Source organism: Artemia franciscana, chromosome 6, assembly GCF_032884065.1.
Source record: "Artemia franciscana chromosome 6, ASM3288406v1, whole genome shotgun sequence".
Classification (NCBI taxonomy): Eukaryota; Metazoa; Arthropoda; class Branchiopoda; order Anostraca; family Artemiidae; genus Artemia; species Artemia franciscana.
The window spans coordinates 12,546,435-12,562,710 of record NC_088868.1 but is presented as its reverse complement, the minus strand read 5'-3'; the positions used below and the strand labels follow the sequence as shown (position 1 = coordinate 12,562,710).

At 36.0% G+C, this 16,276-nt stretch overlaps 1 protein-coding gene across 1 annotated transcript in view; it reads left to right on the top strand.

Moving 5' to 3' along the window:
- LOC136028062 (probable ATP-dependent RNA helicase DHX37) overlaps window positions 1-16,276 on the top strand; it is a 43,695-nt gene that overhangs the window by 13,920 nt on the left and 13,499 nt on the right. Inside the window, exon 3 of the mRNA XM_065705655.1 lies at window positions 11,781-12,026. Coding sequence (XP_065561727.1) covers window positions 11,781-12,026 — 246 coding nt within the window. The remainder of the gene's footprint in view (window positions 1-11,780; window positions 12,027-16,276) is intronic.

Genomic DNA, 16,276 nt, shown 5'->3' with positions numbered 1-16,276 from the left:
AAACGAATTATCTTCGACTTGGCTACGTTAATGGTAAGATCATGACTTGAGCATTCGGTCTTTAGCTGATCAAATAACTGGTCTGAAAACTGCTTTGTTATGATAGTGTTTTCGACCAGGTAAGCGAGCACTATGGACAGATCATCTGCAAACTTGTAACGGTCGTCGTGATGGTTAAGCAGGGAATTAATTATAGCCAGGAAAATTATTCCAGCTAATTTTGTGCCTTGTGGGGCCCCGCAAGAAGTATCTGACCATGATGAATCCGAATCGTTTTCGTGGAGTGCAAAGACTTTTTGTTTTCGGCCAGTTAAGAAGTCAAGTACAAGGCCAAGGGTGCATCGTTTGACCCCCATTTCCTGGAGATTCATGCCTGCAGTCCGGTGGCGGATTAGGTCAAAGGCCTTTCGGAAATCCACTGCGCAAATGTCGACGAAACAGCTACCTTTTTCAAGCCATTGGAGGACGCAGTCAAACATCCGTACTAGGTAGATTGTAGCACTACACTTGGGGAGTCCACCATACTGGAATTTATCAATACGCCAATAATTTGTTTCAGAAGAAACTTGAGTATAAAGGCCTCGGTTACTTTCGCCAAACAAGGTGTAAGTGAGATCGGGCGGAGATCGTCGCATGCACTAGGGGCGCGCTTTTTTGGAATAATTCTAATATAGGCCCTTTTCCACTGTGACGGGAAAAAGCCAGAAGCAAAACACTCGTTAATGATGCTGGACAGTGGTAATGCTATGAAGGCTGCATATTCACGTAGCAGTTTGGCAGGTAATTCACCAGGGTATGAAGATGTATTCGGTTTGATCTTCCGTAATTCCGTGTAAACATCAAGCTCACTGACTATTATGTTGTTCTCAGGCTCACATTTTTCAAGTATGGTGGACTTTTCATGAGCCGTAATAGTTGGATAGGTAGTACAGATCATGGTGAAGAATTCACTCACTTCTTCTGCACTGATTAAGGACCCGCCATCATTGCTGACTTTTACACTGCTGTCAAAAGCTTGGCCGGCCACCTTTTTCACAGCGTTGTGCCACTTTTTGGGTTCTGAAGTAATTAATTGGGAGGGCATGGTTTCACGACCATACCGAGCTTTGGCTTTCTTTACCAAAGAAACTATTTGATTTCGCAATTTCTTGCCGTTGATTATATCACCACGGGAGTAGAGGCGAGACCTCTCTTTTATTAGTGATTTAATAGCTGGAGATATCCATGGTTTGTCGTATTCACTAACAACAAATGATTTTGTTGGAAAGATCTTTAGGTATTGACTGTGTAACGTGACATTGAAGTCGGATACCTTAGTTTCCAAGAGCCCGGTATTGTACACTTCGGGGAAGTCATATGTGCCAATCCATCGACCGTATTCACAGATGGCTGACTCCGTACAAGGACGAACAGTGACACGGGATAGTTTGGGCTTTGGTAAAGACTCTTGCTTTCCAAAGAATTGCGTTGTGGTCTGACATACCAACGGGACCAAGAGAAAAGGGAGGGGAGTAAAAATCATCACAATTTGTGAGTATAAGGTCCAATATGCCCCCCAAAGAGTGGGTGGGTATGTGTACTACTTGTTTTAAAGACAAACAAGATGATAACCAACTCTTCTTGGTTTGGTTAAAGTCTCCTCCTATAATAAAAGCAGGGCTATTGTAGATACTTCTCAGGTGATCAACAGTCGTTTGGAGGTAGAAGACCAAGTCACCCCGGTTTCTTGCACTTTCCGGGTAATATACTGAAGCGACTATAATACAAGAAAAGCGCCGGGGAAGAGATTTAGGTTTGCAAATAGCCCAGATTACTTCATGAGCTGGATCAAATAATTCCGGTAATAATTTGCAAGGGATGTCTTTCCGTATGTACAAGGCAACACCTCCACCTAGTCTATGCTCACCTCGATCAGCACGTGTGCTCAGGAAAATTTCGTAGCCTGCCATATGACCTGACAACCTATCAAGATTCCAAGTTTCTGTAACTGCGATAACTGGGATACTATTTTGACGGACGATAACTTCAAATTCTTCCATTTTGTTACACAATGACTGGCAGTTTATAACGAGAAAATTCGGCATTCTATTTTTCGAATTAAAAGTCACTGACCTTAATAGAGGGGGGCGCAGATCACTACTAGTCGAACATACCGGAGCTTGATTGAAGGGAATAAGAGATGGCATATTGGCATTTGTAGAACAGTCTATCTTAACAAGGATACGTTGATGGGGTGAGGTTTTCAGAGCAAGACTAGTTGATCTTAATGAAACGATCACTGGGATCATCAGCTGACCTCGTTTTCCGCCACGCTTGCGGCATCGCTTCCGCTTCTTACGGTTAGACAGGAGCTCTTGGGGCAGTGGTCTGTCATCTGGCGTTCTTCCAAGCACTAGAAAATATTCAAAGATATTATGAATTCTTTCTGTGATGCAAATAGATTGGCTTCTATTTCAAATGCCATTCTGATTTCAAATAATGTATCCATAATATTATTAAAAAAATAAGTTAATCATTGAGATCTGAGTGAAATTGTTAGCTGTATTTTGTATATTTTTAACTTATGATTAATATATGGCCGAAGTCAAGCCACCTAAGGCCAGAATAGCTACGCACACTCCTCCTTCATCCTAATCAATCCAAAGCCACCATCTTTAAACCATCCCAAGAAGTTCCCATTTTCCTTAAATCCTTCTTTATGATATACTCCCTCCCCTACCTGTGGATGACCTGCTCTCCACGTTTAGCCCTAGACGGCTTTCTGAAAATGTCAATCTTCGGCAATCTGCCATACTCAATCCGTAATACGTGCCTTAGCCATCTCATTCTTTCTCTCATTAAAGCCCTAGGAAGTGGGATTGAACCGTACTTTTCGTACAGCCTACTATTTGAACTATGGTCAGTAAGCCGGGTACCCAAAACAATCTGTAGGCAATTTCTCTGGAAAACATCTAGAAAATATTCATCCGCTGTTCGGAGCGCCCATGCTTTGGAACTATACTTGACCGCTGTCGCCACTAGCTTCCAGTATTCTGATCTCGGCTTTCACACTTATCTTCCTATTCTTCCCAACTTTTTTTTTACTGTGAAAACACACCCTTCTACTTTATTCTACTGTTTAACATCTTCACTGCTCCCATCATATTTACTAATAATACTACCAAGGTAAGCGAAGCTGTCCACCGAATCGATCTTTTCATTACTCAACGTCACCTTTTAATCTTCACTTAATCCTAGCCTTGGCGACTTAATGTTCTTAACATTAATTTTCAAACTTATTCTTGCACCCTCAACTTGCAAAACCTCTAAAAGTTCATTCATTTTTCTCACATTTTCATATAAGATCCTTAGATCATCAGCATAATCTAAAAACAGAAAAGTTTTTCCTCCTCAATTTGATTCCACGCTCCTTATTCTGTGCTCCTTGAGACAAAGTCCATCAAAATGATCCATATAAATGGGGATAGGGATAGAACACAACCCTGCTTAACTCCTGATTTAATACGAACCAGATGCTAACCTCATTTCCTACCGCAACCGCAGCAGTATTATTCTCTTACATACCACTAATTACTTTAAAGTATTTGTATACCATACAAGGATAAGACCTTCGCTAAAGATCTTCTATCAACAGAATCGAACACTTCCTCATAATATATAAAATTGAGGTCAAAGGTGTTTGATAACTCAGGCACTTCTCAGTTATTCACCTAAGAGTGAAAATTTGTTGAGACATCCTCTACCCGTTCTAAACCGCACTGTTCTTCTCTTGTAACTTTGTCTACAAGATCTCTTATCTAAAAAGTATCACATTATTAAGTAATTTGCTACCTATAGAGACCAGTCTAATGTCACGATAATTACCACCCTTACTCGCATTGCCTTTCTTGTACACATGTTTAATTAGAGTTTTCCTAAAGTCGCTAGGTATTTTCCCTTTTTCAAAAAATCACATTTTGCAATGTTCAGTAACTTTTTTCTAACGTAAGAACGACCATATTTAAGAAACTCATTTACCTCACTATCAGCATCTGGGGCCTTATTATTTTTTAGTTCTTTTAGTACTGTCGCAAATTCTTCCTCGTAAAACAAATCTTAGTTCTCATCCAAGGTATCACAAACTTTTCATTTTTCTCTATATCTTTCTCTGCAGCTCTATGTCGGTTTATCATATTCTCAAAATGTTTCAGATCCTCGGCATTTTTATCCATGGCCTGCACTTCACACCTCCTTAGTTCATGTTTGAATGCTTTCTCCATTTTCTTTACATATCTCTATTATTGTACAAGCCCCTCCTCCTCTCTTTTAAACATAAAGTTTTTTCCACTAATATTCCTTGCTGCGTCCCTAACTTTCTTACCTAAGACACAATCAGCAACTTCATGAATTGTTTCCCTAAAATTATTCCATCCGTCTTCTTTTTTGTCAAAATTCAAACTCTCTAGTTGAGTATTCAACTGTTTCTGGAAAGTTTCTCTCAAATTCTCATCCTAGAGTGTATCAACGTCATAACTTCCCGGGAGGTATTTACCCTTTAAAAATTTAAGCTTTAAATTAACCCTAGACGCTATTAGATGCTGATATTTGCTTTTGACATCAATGCCAATATTCCTATATACCCTAGTGTTGTATTGATCCTGCCAGTCTTCGGTTTATAATAACCTAATGCAATAACAAGAACAGAATCTTGCCATTAGGTGAATATTACGTTAATTTATGGGCTATTTTATGATCAAACACTGTATTGGTTGTAGCTAGATTGTTATACCTACAAAATTGCAGCAGTCTGTAGTCATTGGGAGTCGGCGTTACTTCCCCCCGTCTGCCCCAGAAATTACTCCTCCGGAATAAAAACCCCGCGGAAAATACCCCCCCCCCCGTGGAAAATACCCACCTTAAAGTACCTCGTGGCAAATATCTTCTCGTGGGAAATACCCGCTCAGAAAATCTCCCCTCGGAAAATATCACCCCCACGCGGCTGATTGGTCTCCAATTCCTTCAGACTAAAAAAAGCATCAGAACTTTTAATTTCTTATGTAATGAGCACACTCCGAAGTTTCTGCGACCATGGTGGAGGTATGGATGAGGAAGGGCTTATTCCCCTTCCTATACGGAATAAATTCTGCTCATTTTGGGGTTTACTGTTACTTTCACAGTAACATCGTAGGCCAGAAATATTCCCAGAAATCATAAGATATCAATATAAATTTCACATTTTTGATTCGTTTTTTAAAGTTTCTTTTGTTACCCCCCCCCCCCTTTTGCTATATATAATACCCTTTTGCTGACTTTTTGCTGGAAAAGTTTTCCATGGTAGAGGGAATTACCCGCATGACTTTAAAAACAACCAGAAATTAAAGTCTTTTTCAAATGAAAGTGTTCCAAGAAATTTTATCATCTGAGTTCGTCCGAAAGAAATTGTCTGGGGGCATTTCTGCGGCTGGGGAGATCCTTTACGTGAAAAAAAACTTTCCACGAAGGAATTTTTGCGTGGGGGAATAATTTTTTTTTATGAGGGAGTCGGTATCCCGGTATTATTTAAAAACGATCAGAAATTAAATTTAAAAAAGTTTTTATACTGAAAGTAAGGAGACACATCAAAACTTAAACCAAACAGAAATTGTTACGTATATAAGAAGGGTTGGTCCCTCTTCAAGACCTTTCGCTTCACGCTAAAACTTTGACTTTTTGTCCCAATTCTTTCAGAACGATTCCTAAAACGCAATGGCCATGTAATTAAAACAACACATTTTTTTAACTATATACAAAACTTTGCCACCACCAGCAAAAAACACTGTATAATTTGACAACGCTTTCGTCCGTAAAATCTTAAACAATAAGAATTTGTTGGTATCAAGGCCAAGTATCCTTTCAAGCGAAAGATAAACCTTCTTAAACTTTGTGGTGTCAAACGTTTTTAGCCTAATTTTGATGATTTTTCGCTTATAATTCTTTTTCTTTCTTTTTTTTAATTTGGCACCCGCTACTGCCACAAATTGTAGATGTTCTCATGGCAGTCGTTCAACAGAAATGAATCTGTGGCTTCTTTTTTCTTCGTTTTTAAGATATACATGGTGTGTTGAACTTCACTTTTTCCTTTCCCAAACACTTCTCGACGAAACTAAAAAGAAACTGAAATAAAATCCTTAAATTGGAAAACGTAGTTTTCTGTGCGGGAGGGGGTATTTTCTATGTGTTTATTTTCGCGGGGGAAGGGTATTTTCTGAGGGGTAAACGCCTATAACCGTAGCCATTACTGTTTCATTAACCTACACCTAATTTACCTAGGGCAGGATACCATCTATGCCTATTTCTACCGACCTGGGCGTTTAAATCTTCTAATATACACATCTTATTTCTACCTGGGACCTTGTCTATTTGATCCTGAGAATTAAGGTTTTTAAAAAGTTCGGAATCGCAAAAATTGTTGTAATTTTTAGCCAATTCCACTATCCAATTCAGCTTTTCATTAAGGTGATTCCACTATCCAATTCAGCTTTTCATTAAGGTGATGCGGGTACCTTAAGGAATCACCGTGTCTCGTCCATTGTAAAGTTATTGTTTTTTTTAGTTTGCGTGGCCAAACTGTTTAGGATTGAATGGGCGGTCTTGCCATAATTTATAGATTTAAAATAACAGATCCAAAGAAATGACAGAAACAGTATGTCTATTTTTTATTTTGGTTCTGGGTTCTGGATTTGGATTTCTGAAATGTTTTTAGTTCCTTTGCTTGGCTAAGAAAAATATCGTTCTTCAATCTTTCAGTGAAGTTATGTAAATAGCTTTATTCCGATTTGCGATAATGTGTTTCTTACTGAACTAATTTTGTCTGATTTGTCTTGATCACACTCTGGAATTGTTTTAAAATAAGTAAACGCCGAGTACTAGTCTATTAGTACCATACTACTACTAGCACCAAGTACTACTAGCAGGGATGTAAGCAGGATTTGATTTTGGAGCGGGATAATTTAGAAAGGGACATAACTTCGAAACAGAATGAAATTATATGGAAAATACTAGCTGTTGGAGTGGTGCTTTGCGCCACCCCAACACCTAGTTGGTGGGGCGCTTCGCGCCCCCCTAAGCCCCCCCGCGCGCGTGAGTCGTTACGCGCCATATTAGTTACGCGCCATTGTAGTTGTGTCCCTGTGTCCCACCTGTGAATATATATATATATATATATATATATATATATATATATATATATATATATATATATATATATATATATATATATATATATATATATATATATGTTTTTAACTACGTAAAACATGCGAATATACAACATTCTTCGCTGTCCCATTGTCTGTGCATATAAATAGATTGTTAGGTTTACTGACTCTTGAACATTCTATAGCTCATCGTAGCACATCTATACCTCATTATTCTAATGATGTGTCCCTGTGTCTCGGTCGTCATTTGTGTCCCGGTGTCCCAGTTTGTAATTTCTCTTTCAGTGTCCCGGTCGTCATTTATATTCCCTGTGTCCCGGTCGTCATTTGTGTCCCGGTCTGTAATTTCTATTCGAAGAATCCTGTGTCTCGGTCGTCGTTTATATATCCCGCCTGTGCCCCCGGTGTCCCCGTTGTAGTTGTGTCCCTGTGTCCCGGTCGTCATTTATATTCCCTGTGTCCCGGTCGACAGTCTGTAATTTCTCTTTGAGGTTCCCAGTCGTCATTTATATTCCCTGTGTCCCGGTATGTAATTTCATCAGTTGGCAAACATGACGTCAGTCGACAAACAACTTCATGACGCATACAGCTCAATCCTTATAATGACGTCAGTCAACAAACATGACGTCAGTCGACACACAAACATGACGTCACTCGACACATACACACACACAGACAACTTATTTTTATATATATACTAGCTGTTGGGGTGGCGCTTCGCGCCACCCCAACACCTAGTTGGTGGGGGCGCTTCGCGCCCCCCCAAGCCCCCCCGCGCGCGTAAGTCGTTACGTGACATAATAGTTACGCGCCATTGTAGTTGTGTCCCTATGTCCCACCTGTGAATATAGATATATATATATATATATATGGTTTTAACTACGTAAAACTTGCGAATATACAACATTCTTTGCTGTCCCATTGTCTTTGCATATAAATAGATTGTCAGGTTTACCGACTCTTAGTTTTTAGTTTTTATTTCTTTTTAGTTTTTTTTGTCCCGGTCGTCATTTATATCCCCCTGTTTCCCCCGGTGTCCCCGTTGTAGTTGTGTCCCTGTGTCCCGGTCGTTATTTATATTCCCTGTGTCCCGGTCGTCATTTGTATCCCGGTGTACCGGTCTGTATATACATTCGTTTTTTAGTTTTGTTTTTCTCCTTTATTTTTTTCCTTTTTTTTTCTTTTTTAGTTTATTTAGATTTTTAGATTTTTTAGTTTTTTTATTAGTTTTTAGTTTTTTTTTCTTTTTAGTTTTTTTGTAGTTTTTACCTTCTTTTTAGTTTTGTTAATTTTTTTTTTACTTGTGTCCTGGTCGTCATTTATACTCCCTGTGTCCCGGTGCTTTGTTGATTGCTAATCGAACATTCCTTTTGTCCTGGTCGCTTTCTCTTAGAGTGTCGTCATTTATTTTTTTCTTTTTTAGTTCTTTTAGTTTTTACCTTTTTTAGTTTTTTTTTTTGTTTTTAGTTTTTTTAGTTTTTTACCTTTTTTTAGTTTTTTTAGTTTTTTTAGTTTTTTAGCTTTTTTATTTTTTTGATTAGTTTTTAGTTTTTTTTGTAGTTTTTGCCTTTTTTTTTAGTTTTCTTAGTTTTTTAGCTTTTTTATTAGTTTTTAGTTTTTTTTGTAGTTTTTGCCTTTGTTTAGTTTTTTTTAGTTTTTTAGCTTTTTTATTTTTTTTATTAGTTTTTAGTTTTTTTTGTAGTTTTTGCCTTTTTTTAGTTTTTTCAGTTTTGACGTCACCTGATCCAGTTTTTTCAGGTGACGTCACCTGATCCACGATCCACAGATCCACAGACAACTTATTTTTATATATATAGATAGTTTGTTTTTTTTTTTTACTTATGTCCTGGTCGTCATTTATACTCCCTGTGTCCCGGTGCTTTGTTGATTGCTAATCGAACATTCCTTTTGTCCTGGTCGCTTTCTCTTTGAGTGTCGTCATTTATTAGTTTTTTCCTTTTTTTTTTAGTTTTTTATTGGTTTTTACCTTTATTTTAGCTTATTTTTCAGTTTTTTCCTTTTTTTTAGTTTTTTTTTTATTTTTTATTTTTTTAGTTTTTTACCTTTTTTTAGTTTTTTTAGTTTTTTTAGTTTTTTAGCTTTTTTACTTTTTTTATTAGTTTTTAGTTTTTTTTTGTAGTTTTTGCCTTTTTTTAGTTTTTTCAGTTTTTTTTTTAGTTTTTTATTGGTTTTTACCTTTATAGTTTTTATAGTTTTTTAGCTTTTTTATTTTTTTTATTAGTTTTTAGTTTTTTTTGTAGTTTTTGCCTTTTTTTAGTTTTTTCAGTTTTGACGTCACCTAATCCAGTTTTTTCAGGTGACGTCACCTGACACATCCATCCATCCACAGACAACTTATTTTTATATAGATAGATAGAAGATTACATACCAGTATTGCAGAAAAAAGAGCAGGCGTTTCTATTGTCTGGGGGCCATGAAACTCAACGCCTGGTCCCCCTTAGTACGTCCCAGATTGACTACTAATTAGCAAATTATAAATTTTGTTACATTGGTTATCCAGCTATAAAAGAGATTAAGTATCGTTATAATATTTCTGGGTTTTGTTTATTATAAAACAATGCTATATCCGGAACTTGAGAATGTTTCTTTTTCTTTATTCTTATTTTTGGTGTTAATTTTATTGTGGTGCAATTGATTGTTTTGGATTGGGTTTTAGAAATAGAAGGTGCCAAAAATGCGGCCCTTGATATGGATTAAAGTCCTTTTTCATTTTCTCTCTACCTTTACTACTGATGAAAACAAGCTTTTGTTTCCTGACCCAGTGGCGTCAATTCATTAAAATTTAAGGGGCGGGTGACTAAAAGTATTTTTCAGTGTTTGTAAAATTTTTCTTTTGAAAAACAAATTAAAGAAAATATAAAAAGGCATTTTTCAATGAAAATTACCCCCAAAAAGGTATTTTTTAAATCTGGGGGTAAAATATCTAATTGGGAGGATACAGTCCCTTGCCCCTCCCCTGATTGATGCCACTATTTAGACTCTTTTACTGTTAGTTTGATTAATACTCAACTGTCAGCCTACATCAGAAAGATATCTAATACCAAACTTGATTATTAATGTAACTATATGAAGTCTGGTAATTGTAATGCAATTCATTAAAAAAAAGAAACAAACTAAATTGCGAATATCCTTGGAATCAAGAACTCTACTGAACTTGAGGTTGAATTTAGTAAATTTTGTTAGAATCATCCCATAACTAGCTGAGCTATGTGTAGTTGTAGGCTACACATAATTTGTTTATCTAGCCTGTGTTCTGAATTTCAACCATTCACTATCTTTTATGTAATCAATAAGAAATAGTTTTAAACATGAAAATCTAGCCAGTTTCATAAAATGTCAGCATAGATACAAATGAACTTAGACCTTTAATCAAAGTCTTGATGTAATAGGTTATGTTTTTCTGTATTCTGCTGGGCAATGCTAATCTGTGGGTGGTGCTTGTGATTTTTGATTCCTGTTCAACCAAACCTCTTATGAGTTTCCTGTATAATTTGTTATTGCCTGCTATGATATCATTATTTTAACTTTTCTTAGCATGTAGAAATTTTGAAAATCAAGTTGCGTAGAGATTTGTACATGTTGTATACTGGCATACTGTTATGTTCATTGACATACTTGTACAGATTGGAAAAGGTAACATAGATCTGGAATTCCCGCTGCTGGATATGTGATTGAGTTTACCAAAATGTTATATTTTTCTCCCTCTCACCATATTTCCCAGGAAAAATCCTCTGATGTTTGCTTATTGACCTATGTTTATTTATTTTCATAAATGTATGCTAAGTGTACTGAACAATTGAGTTTGATGATTATAAATAAGACTAAAAGTTATTGTTTTTGGTTCTTAGTGGATGTGTATATCAAAACGGCAATATCGTAACAGGTGAGAATAACTAACAGATAATATTGTACTCCTCGTAAAAGTAAGGGCAAAGGTTAAGAAATTTTTAAGGTGATTTGTCCTGCGTTCAGCATAGCCAATTGTAATCTATTGCAATAGTTTTTTTTTACTCTGAGCCAATGGGAATTGTTTTTATTGAAAGTCAACGGTTTTCATTGGCTGTCAGTAGCAAAAATTCATTGCAATAAGCTGTATTGAACATCGGGTCGGACTATATAGGTATTCGAGACCAAGGCACTTTGATGGTCTAATCAAAATGTCTTAAAGAAAGGAGCTTGAATGTATTTTTTGATATAATCTTCCTGTTGTAGATATTCTTTATTGTTTTTGATTTACCGTCTGAATTATAAATAAGCCATTGAAGAAGCAGAGTTGTCAGGATCGCAACCTGAGAGTTGTCAGAGTTGTCAGTTATGAAAACCAATTAAATTTAGCCAGAAACTGGTTTTGCTGGCTCCAGTTCTCTGTCAAAAAAAAAAAAAATGAAAAGGAAGTGCAGTAGATTTAGTTACTAAAATACATTGATTAGCCCTATAATCATTTCTTAAAGCTAAGCTAAATAGTTGTAAACTAAGAATTTTGAAAACTTTAAGTTTCTTTTCATTTTAAAACATTTGAAATCTTTTTGTTTAATTATAAAAATTTAGAGAGACATTCTTACTCATATTTATTTGTTAATTCAGGTCAGCAAGAAGTTAATCACCTTTGCAGAAGGCTTAGAGAGACATTTCCAGTAGTGAAAACAACTGTTAAACAATCAGATAAAGAAGAAGTGGAAAGTAGTTTGTTGAGAAAAACGAAAAAGAAAAATTTAAAAGACATTTCGAATCAGTTGATAAAGGAGGCAGTCAATTTGGACAATTATTCTGCATTGCCGCTTGCAGAAATGGAGGGAGATGACCCCCATTATAATGATGATTCGGACATGGGTGAATATACTCTTCTTTCTCTTATTCTTTTTCTAAAATTAATTCAAAATACTTTTTCCACAAAACATGTTATTCAAAGAAAAGTAAAGAGCTCTATTCTGCCGAGAATGAGCAAAAATAAAGTCAAATAATCTTCCAGGCGTAAAACTACCAAAACGCATTATCAGTAAATAAATGAAAATCGAAAGGAACAGAAATTACAATAAATAGCCGAGTCAAACTCAAACAGGCAAAACATGAGAAGGGCTGATAACCCCCATGCCTTCTCAAGACCAGAACACAATTTGCGCTGTTCTAAAAAAAAAACAACAGCAAAAAAAACGAATGGCCTTCGATTGCCAGTTTAACTGACATATACTGATGTTTATTCCTTAAAGTTTTGATAATTTTGTATTTATGAAAGTAAGAAAATTGAAAACATTTCAAATGTATTTTGTTCTCAGTGAAGTACAGAGTGTGTTCTGTTATTGAAAAAGCATGGGGATCAGATGCATTTTGGTGAAATACGAGGTGTGTTGAGGTATCCACTCATCGATAACTCTCACTCTTAAAAAGGGTACAAGAGCTTCTGATTACCAATTCAGTGAACCCCTGCAGAAGCTTATAAGACCACATTTTCTATAAGAAACCTTATACTCCCCCAGGGCATAACTGGCAACCCTTGTCCTGAGGGTTGTGGGGGGTAATTCATCCTCAAAGACATGAAATAATCATTTTTCTACAATCCTAATAAGGGCTTATGCCAGATTTGCCTCTCGCTCAATGGGACTATCTATCTTGGCTTTTTCTACAATCAGCCATGGCTTGATGCCCAAAACTACTTGATTTTAGTTCAATACTTAATTATTAATCTCCGAAGTTTATATAATCACGCTTTCTATATAAACCTTATATGCCCCAGGGCGTAGCTTACAACCCTTGCCCTGAGGGCTGTGAGGGGTTGTTATCCTCAAAGACATAATTTCTGGACCTTTCAGTTACGTGGAACAATATGGCCATCTAAAACTTTTGATTGGATTTGTTTGGGGAAGTGGTGGGTGTGTTAGTTGCCCTCCAATCACTTTTGACTATTAAAAAGGGCACTAACCCTTTCAATTTCCCATCGAATGAGCTCTTTTTGAAGTTACGACATCAAAAATTTCAACAAATTTTGACATGTCAAAATTTTTATTAGATGTATTTTGGGAAAATATGAAATCTATGTGTGGGGTGGGTATCCACCTTCTCATCACACTGAATCTCAAAAAGAGCACTAACATTTCTGATTAGCAATCCAATAAGCCCCCTCCGAAATTTTTATGATAATGCTTTCTTTATATAAACCTTATATGCCCCCAGGGCGTAACTTACAACCCTTGCCCTGAGGGCAGTAGTGGAGGGGGTGTTATCCTCAAATACATAACTTCCGGACCTTTTATTTACGTTGAACGAAATGATTATCTTAAATTTTTGATTGGATGTGTTTGGGGAAATAGTGGGCGTAGGAGTAGGGTTTAGTTGCCCCCCCCCATTCACTTTTGACTATTAAAAATGACACTAGCCCTTTCAAATTCCAATCAAATGAGCCTTTTTCGAAGTTCCAACGGTAATTACGAAGTGCCCAGGTCTAAACAAAAAAAATTAATGATAATAATACATTGTGCCCACATCGCTCTTTGCTTAGGCAGCGCTATTGCGCTGCCTATGATTATGCTAACCTGGTAGATTCAAAGAGAAAAAGAGGGATTGTCTTCCTATACTTCTTTGGTTAGAAGTATTCCATTAGCTGCATTGGTTTATTTTCCTGACGTCTGTCATCACACTTTTTGAGCCTATCTCAATATGCCTTGATCGTATGTCAGAACGTAAAGCCAAACGACCCACTTTTTCACCCGTTGCTGTATTTCCCTGTTGTTATATGTCAAATTTTAGACAGTAAAAAGAACATTTTTACAAGTAGGCTATACTGACTGTTTCTCTAAGGTAGATTCAGGGTTATTGTAACCAAAATTATTCAGAAAACTTCTATCAGCATTTTTCTTGAAAAAAAGAAGAAAAAAAGAATGTTTTGCACAAAATGTGGTACCGAGCATAGTAAACCAAAGTAATATTTATATCTCGTTTTTGCGAGGGTAAATGTCACCTAATTTCCGAGTAAAAAAAGAACAATCAAAGATTGTAGAATCTGGCATTCGAGGTTCTGTTCAATGCTTTGGGGACCTACTAATTTTTACACGAATCTATCGAGATAAGAAGAAGGTTATTAAGGTCATAGCAATAATTAAAACATATTTAAGGTAGTAAATTGGTTGTTTGTCAATACTTTCGTCTTTATTAAGAATGAAAACAAACTTATCGAAATACCAGGTTTTCTGTAGATTTTGCGACATTTTTAACAAGAAATAGCTCTAGGGAGAAGGGAGGGGTTTCTTTCTTAGACGAAAATATTGATCATTGCATAAAAATCAGGGACCAAAATATCTTATTTGTAAGCTTAATTCTCCTGCAAAATTAAGTACTGGTGATCAAGCTTTTACTAAGATTATCAGCAATGAGTTGCATCAGGTGACAGTAGTAATCTTATTCCGGTAATCTTATTCCGGTAATCTTATTCCAGTGCTACTGAAGAAAAGTTACCATTTACCGAAGACGCTACTAGGTTAAATTCAATAAATAATAAACAAACATTCAATAAACATAAGTTGAGTAATGGTAATTTAGCTTTCATAAAGATTATCAGCAATGAGTTGCTGTAGGCGACAGTAGAAGAGTTTAAAAAAGTTTTTGCTTGGGCTAAGGTGTATTTCATATACATTCGGATTTTTTCAGCAGGCTTCATCACTAATGTCGAAGAAAGTATCTCCCCCCACTTTCCCTACCTCCCATCCCAGCACATGATGGCCTGTCTTAAAGTTTAACAAAACACCATTCTAACAGCCCCATCTATTGTGCTATTCAATTGCAAGCAATTTTGAACAGATTTTGACTCTGTAAGATTAAATTTGTTGTGATAAACTTTTACTATGCGTGATTCATTGAAATATAACTTATGACTTTTTATTAAATTGATTTGGTAGTGGATTCGCTGCATTGTATTAATTAATAGCATTGAAATAAGCGGGCCGCATAAAGCAAAAGCAAAAATACAAGATAGTTCCAAGTTTTATTACATGTAATTCCAAGTCAAATATTATATTGTAACCTGAACCTTCTGATATTTCAAAATTAGACGAATGTACATATAAAATAAACCTACTATACACACAAACTTGTTACGAAAATTGTAGTCGTCTTATTTTTCTATATTAAATTCCTTTATCAATGTTTACTTCTCTTTCAATTGCCAACAGTGTAAGTGAAGATAATCTTTCTTAACCCGTGATGTTGCGGCAGTACATCTTTAACCATCGATGGCAAGAAAAAAAATCTTTCACACGACGCAGAATTTACAGGAATAGTGAAGTACATATTAAATAGATCAAATTTCGGAGAAAGCACACATTTCAAGCGTTTTCCAGCAAAAATAGATGCTTTTTCTAGAATATTTTTATTTTTATATTCTCGGCTCTGTAAAAACAGCGTAACTCAGACATGCACAGTACAAAACCTAGCCTATAGTATTTACACACGAAGCTGACACTGTCTTTGTTCATTTCGTTTGTACCTTGCATTACGCACAAGTTGTTCAAAACGTCCAATCTGTTCTCCTCTAGCCTACTTTCAATCTCTGCAGTTAGAACATCAATAAAAGGATACAATACTGTATTTTGGGGAAAACTCTTGCGCTGTCTCATATGGAACTATTGTACCCCCACCTAATTTCGCTGGAACTTTATATTTCAGGGGCAATTCAGGACCTCTAAAACCATATTTATTAGCTAATTCTGAGCTTTGAAGGCTATTACAAAGTGCCATATACCACTCACAATGTGTACTTTTGCTAAAAAAAATAGTTTTTTTATATTTAATTTCACGGGTTAAAACAAGAGTAGCGCATGGCAAAATACATGGGAAAAAAATAATTTGGGCTATATATTTACATACTAAGGGGTAGGTAAATTATAGTGCAGCTGCAGTCAAAATATGTTAACTACAATTATTCTACACATTATGAAGTAGGTCTACGAGTTGTTTTAGACATATATCCTTCTCAACCGCCTCAATTCTATACTTATAAAAAATTTAAGGAAGAGGGCAGTTTTTTTCTTCTTTTTTCTATGAAAATACCAATTAAAAATTTATTTTTGAAATCTAGTGATGGAGGGAACAGA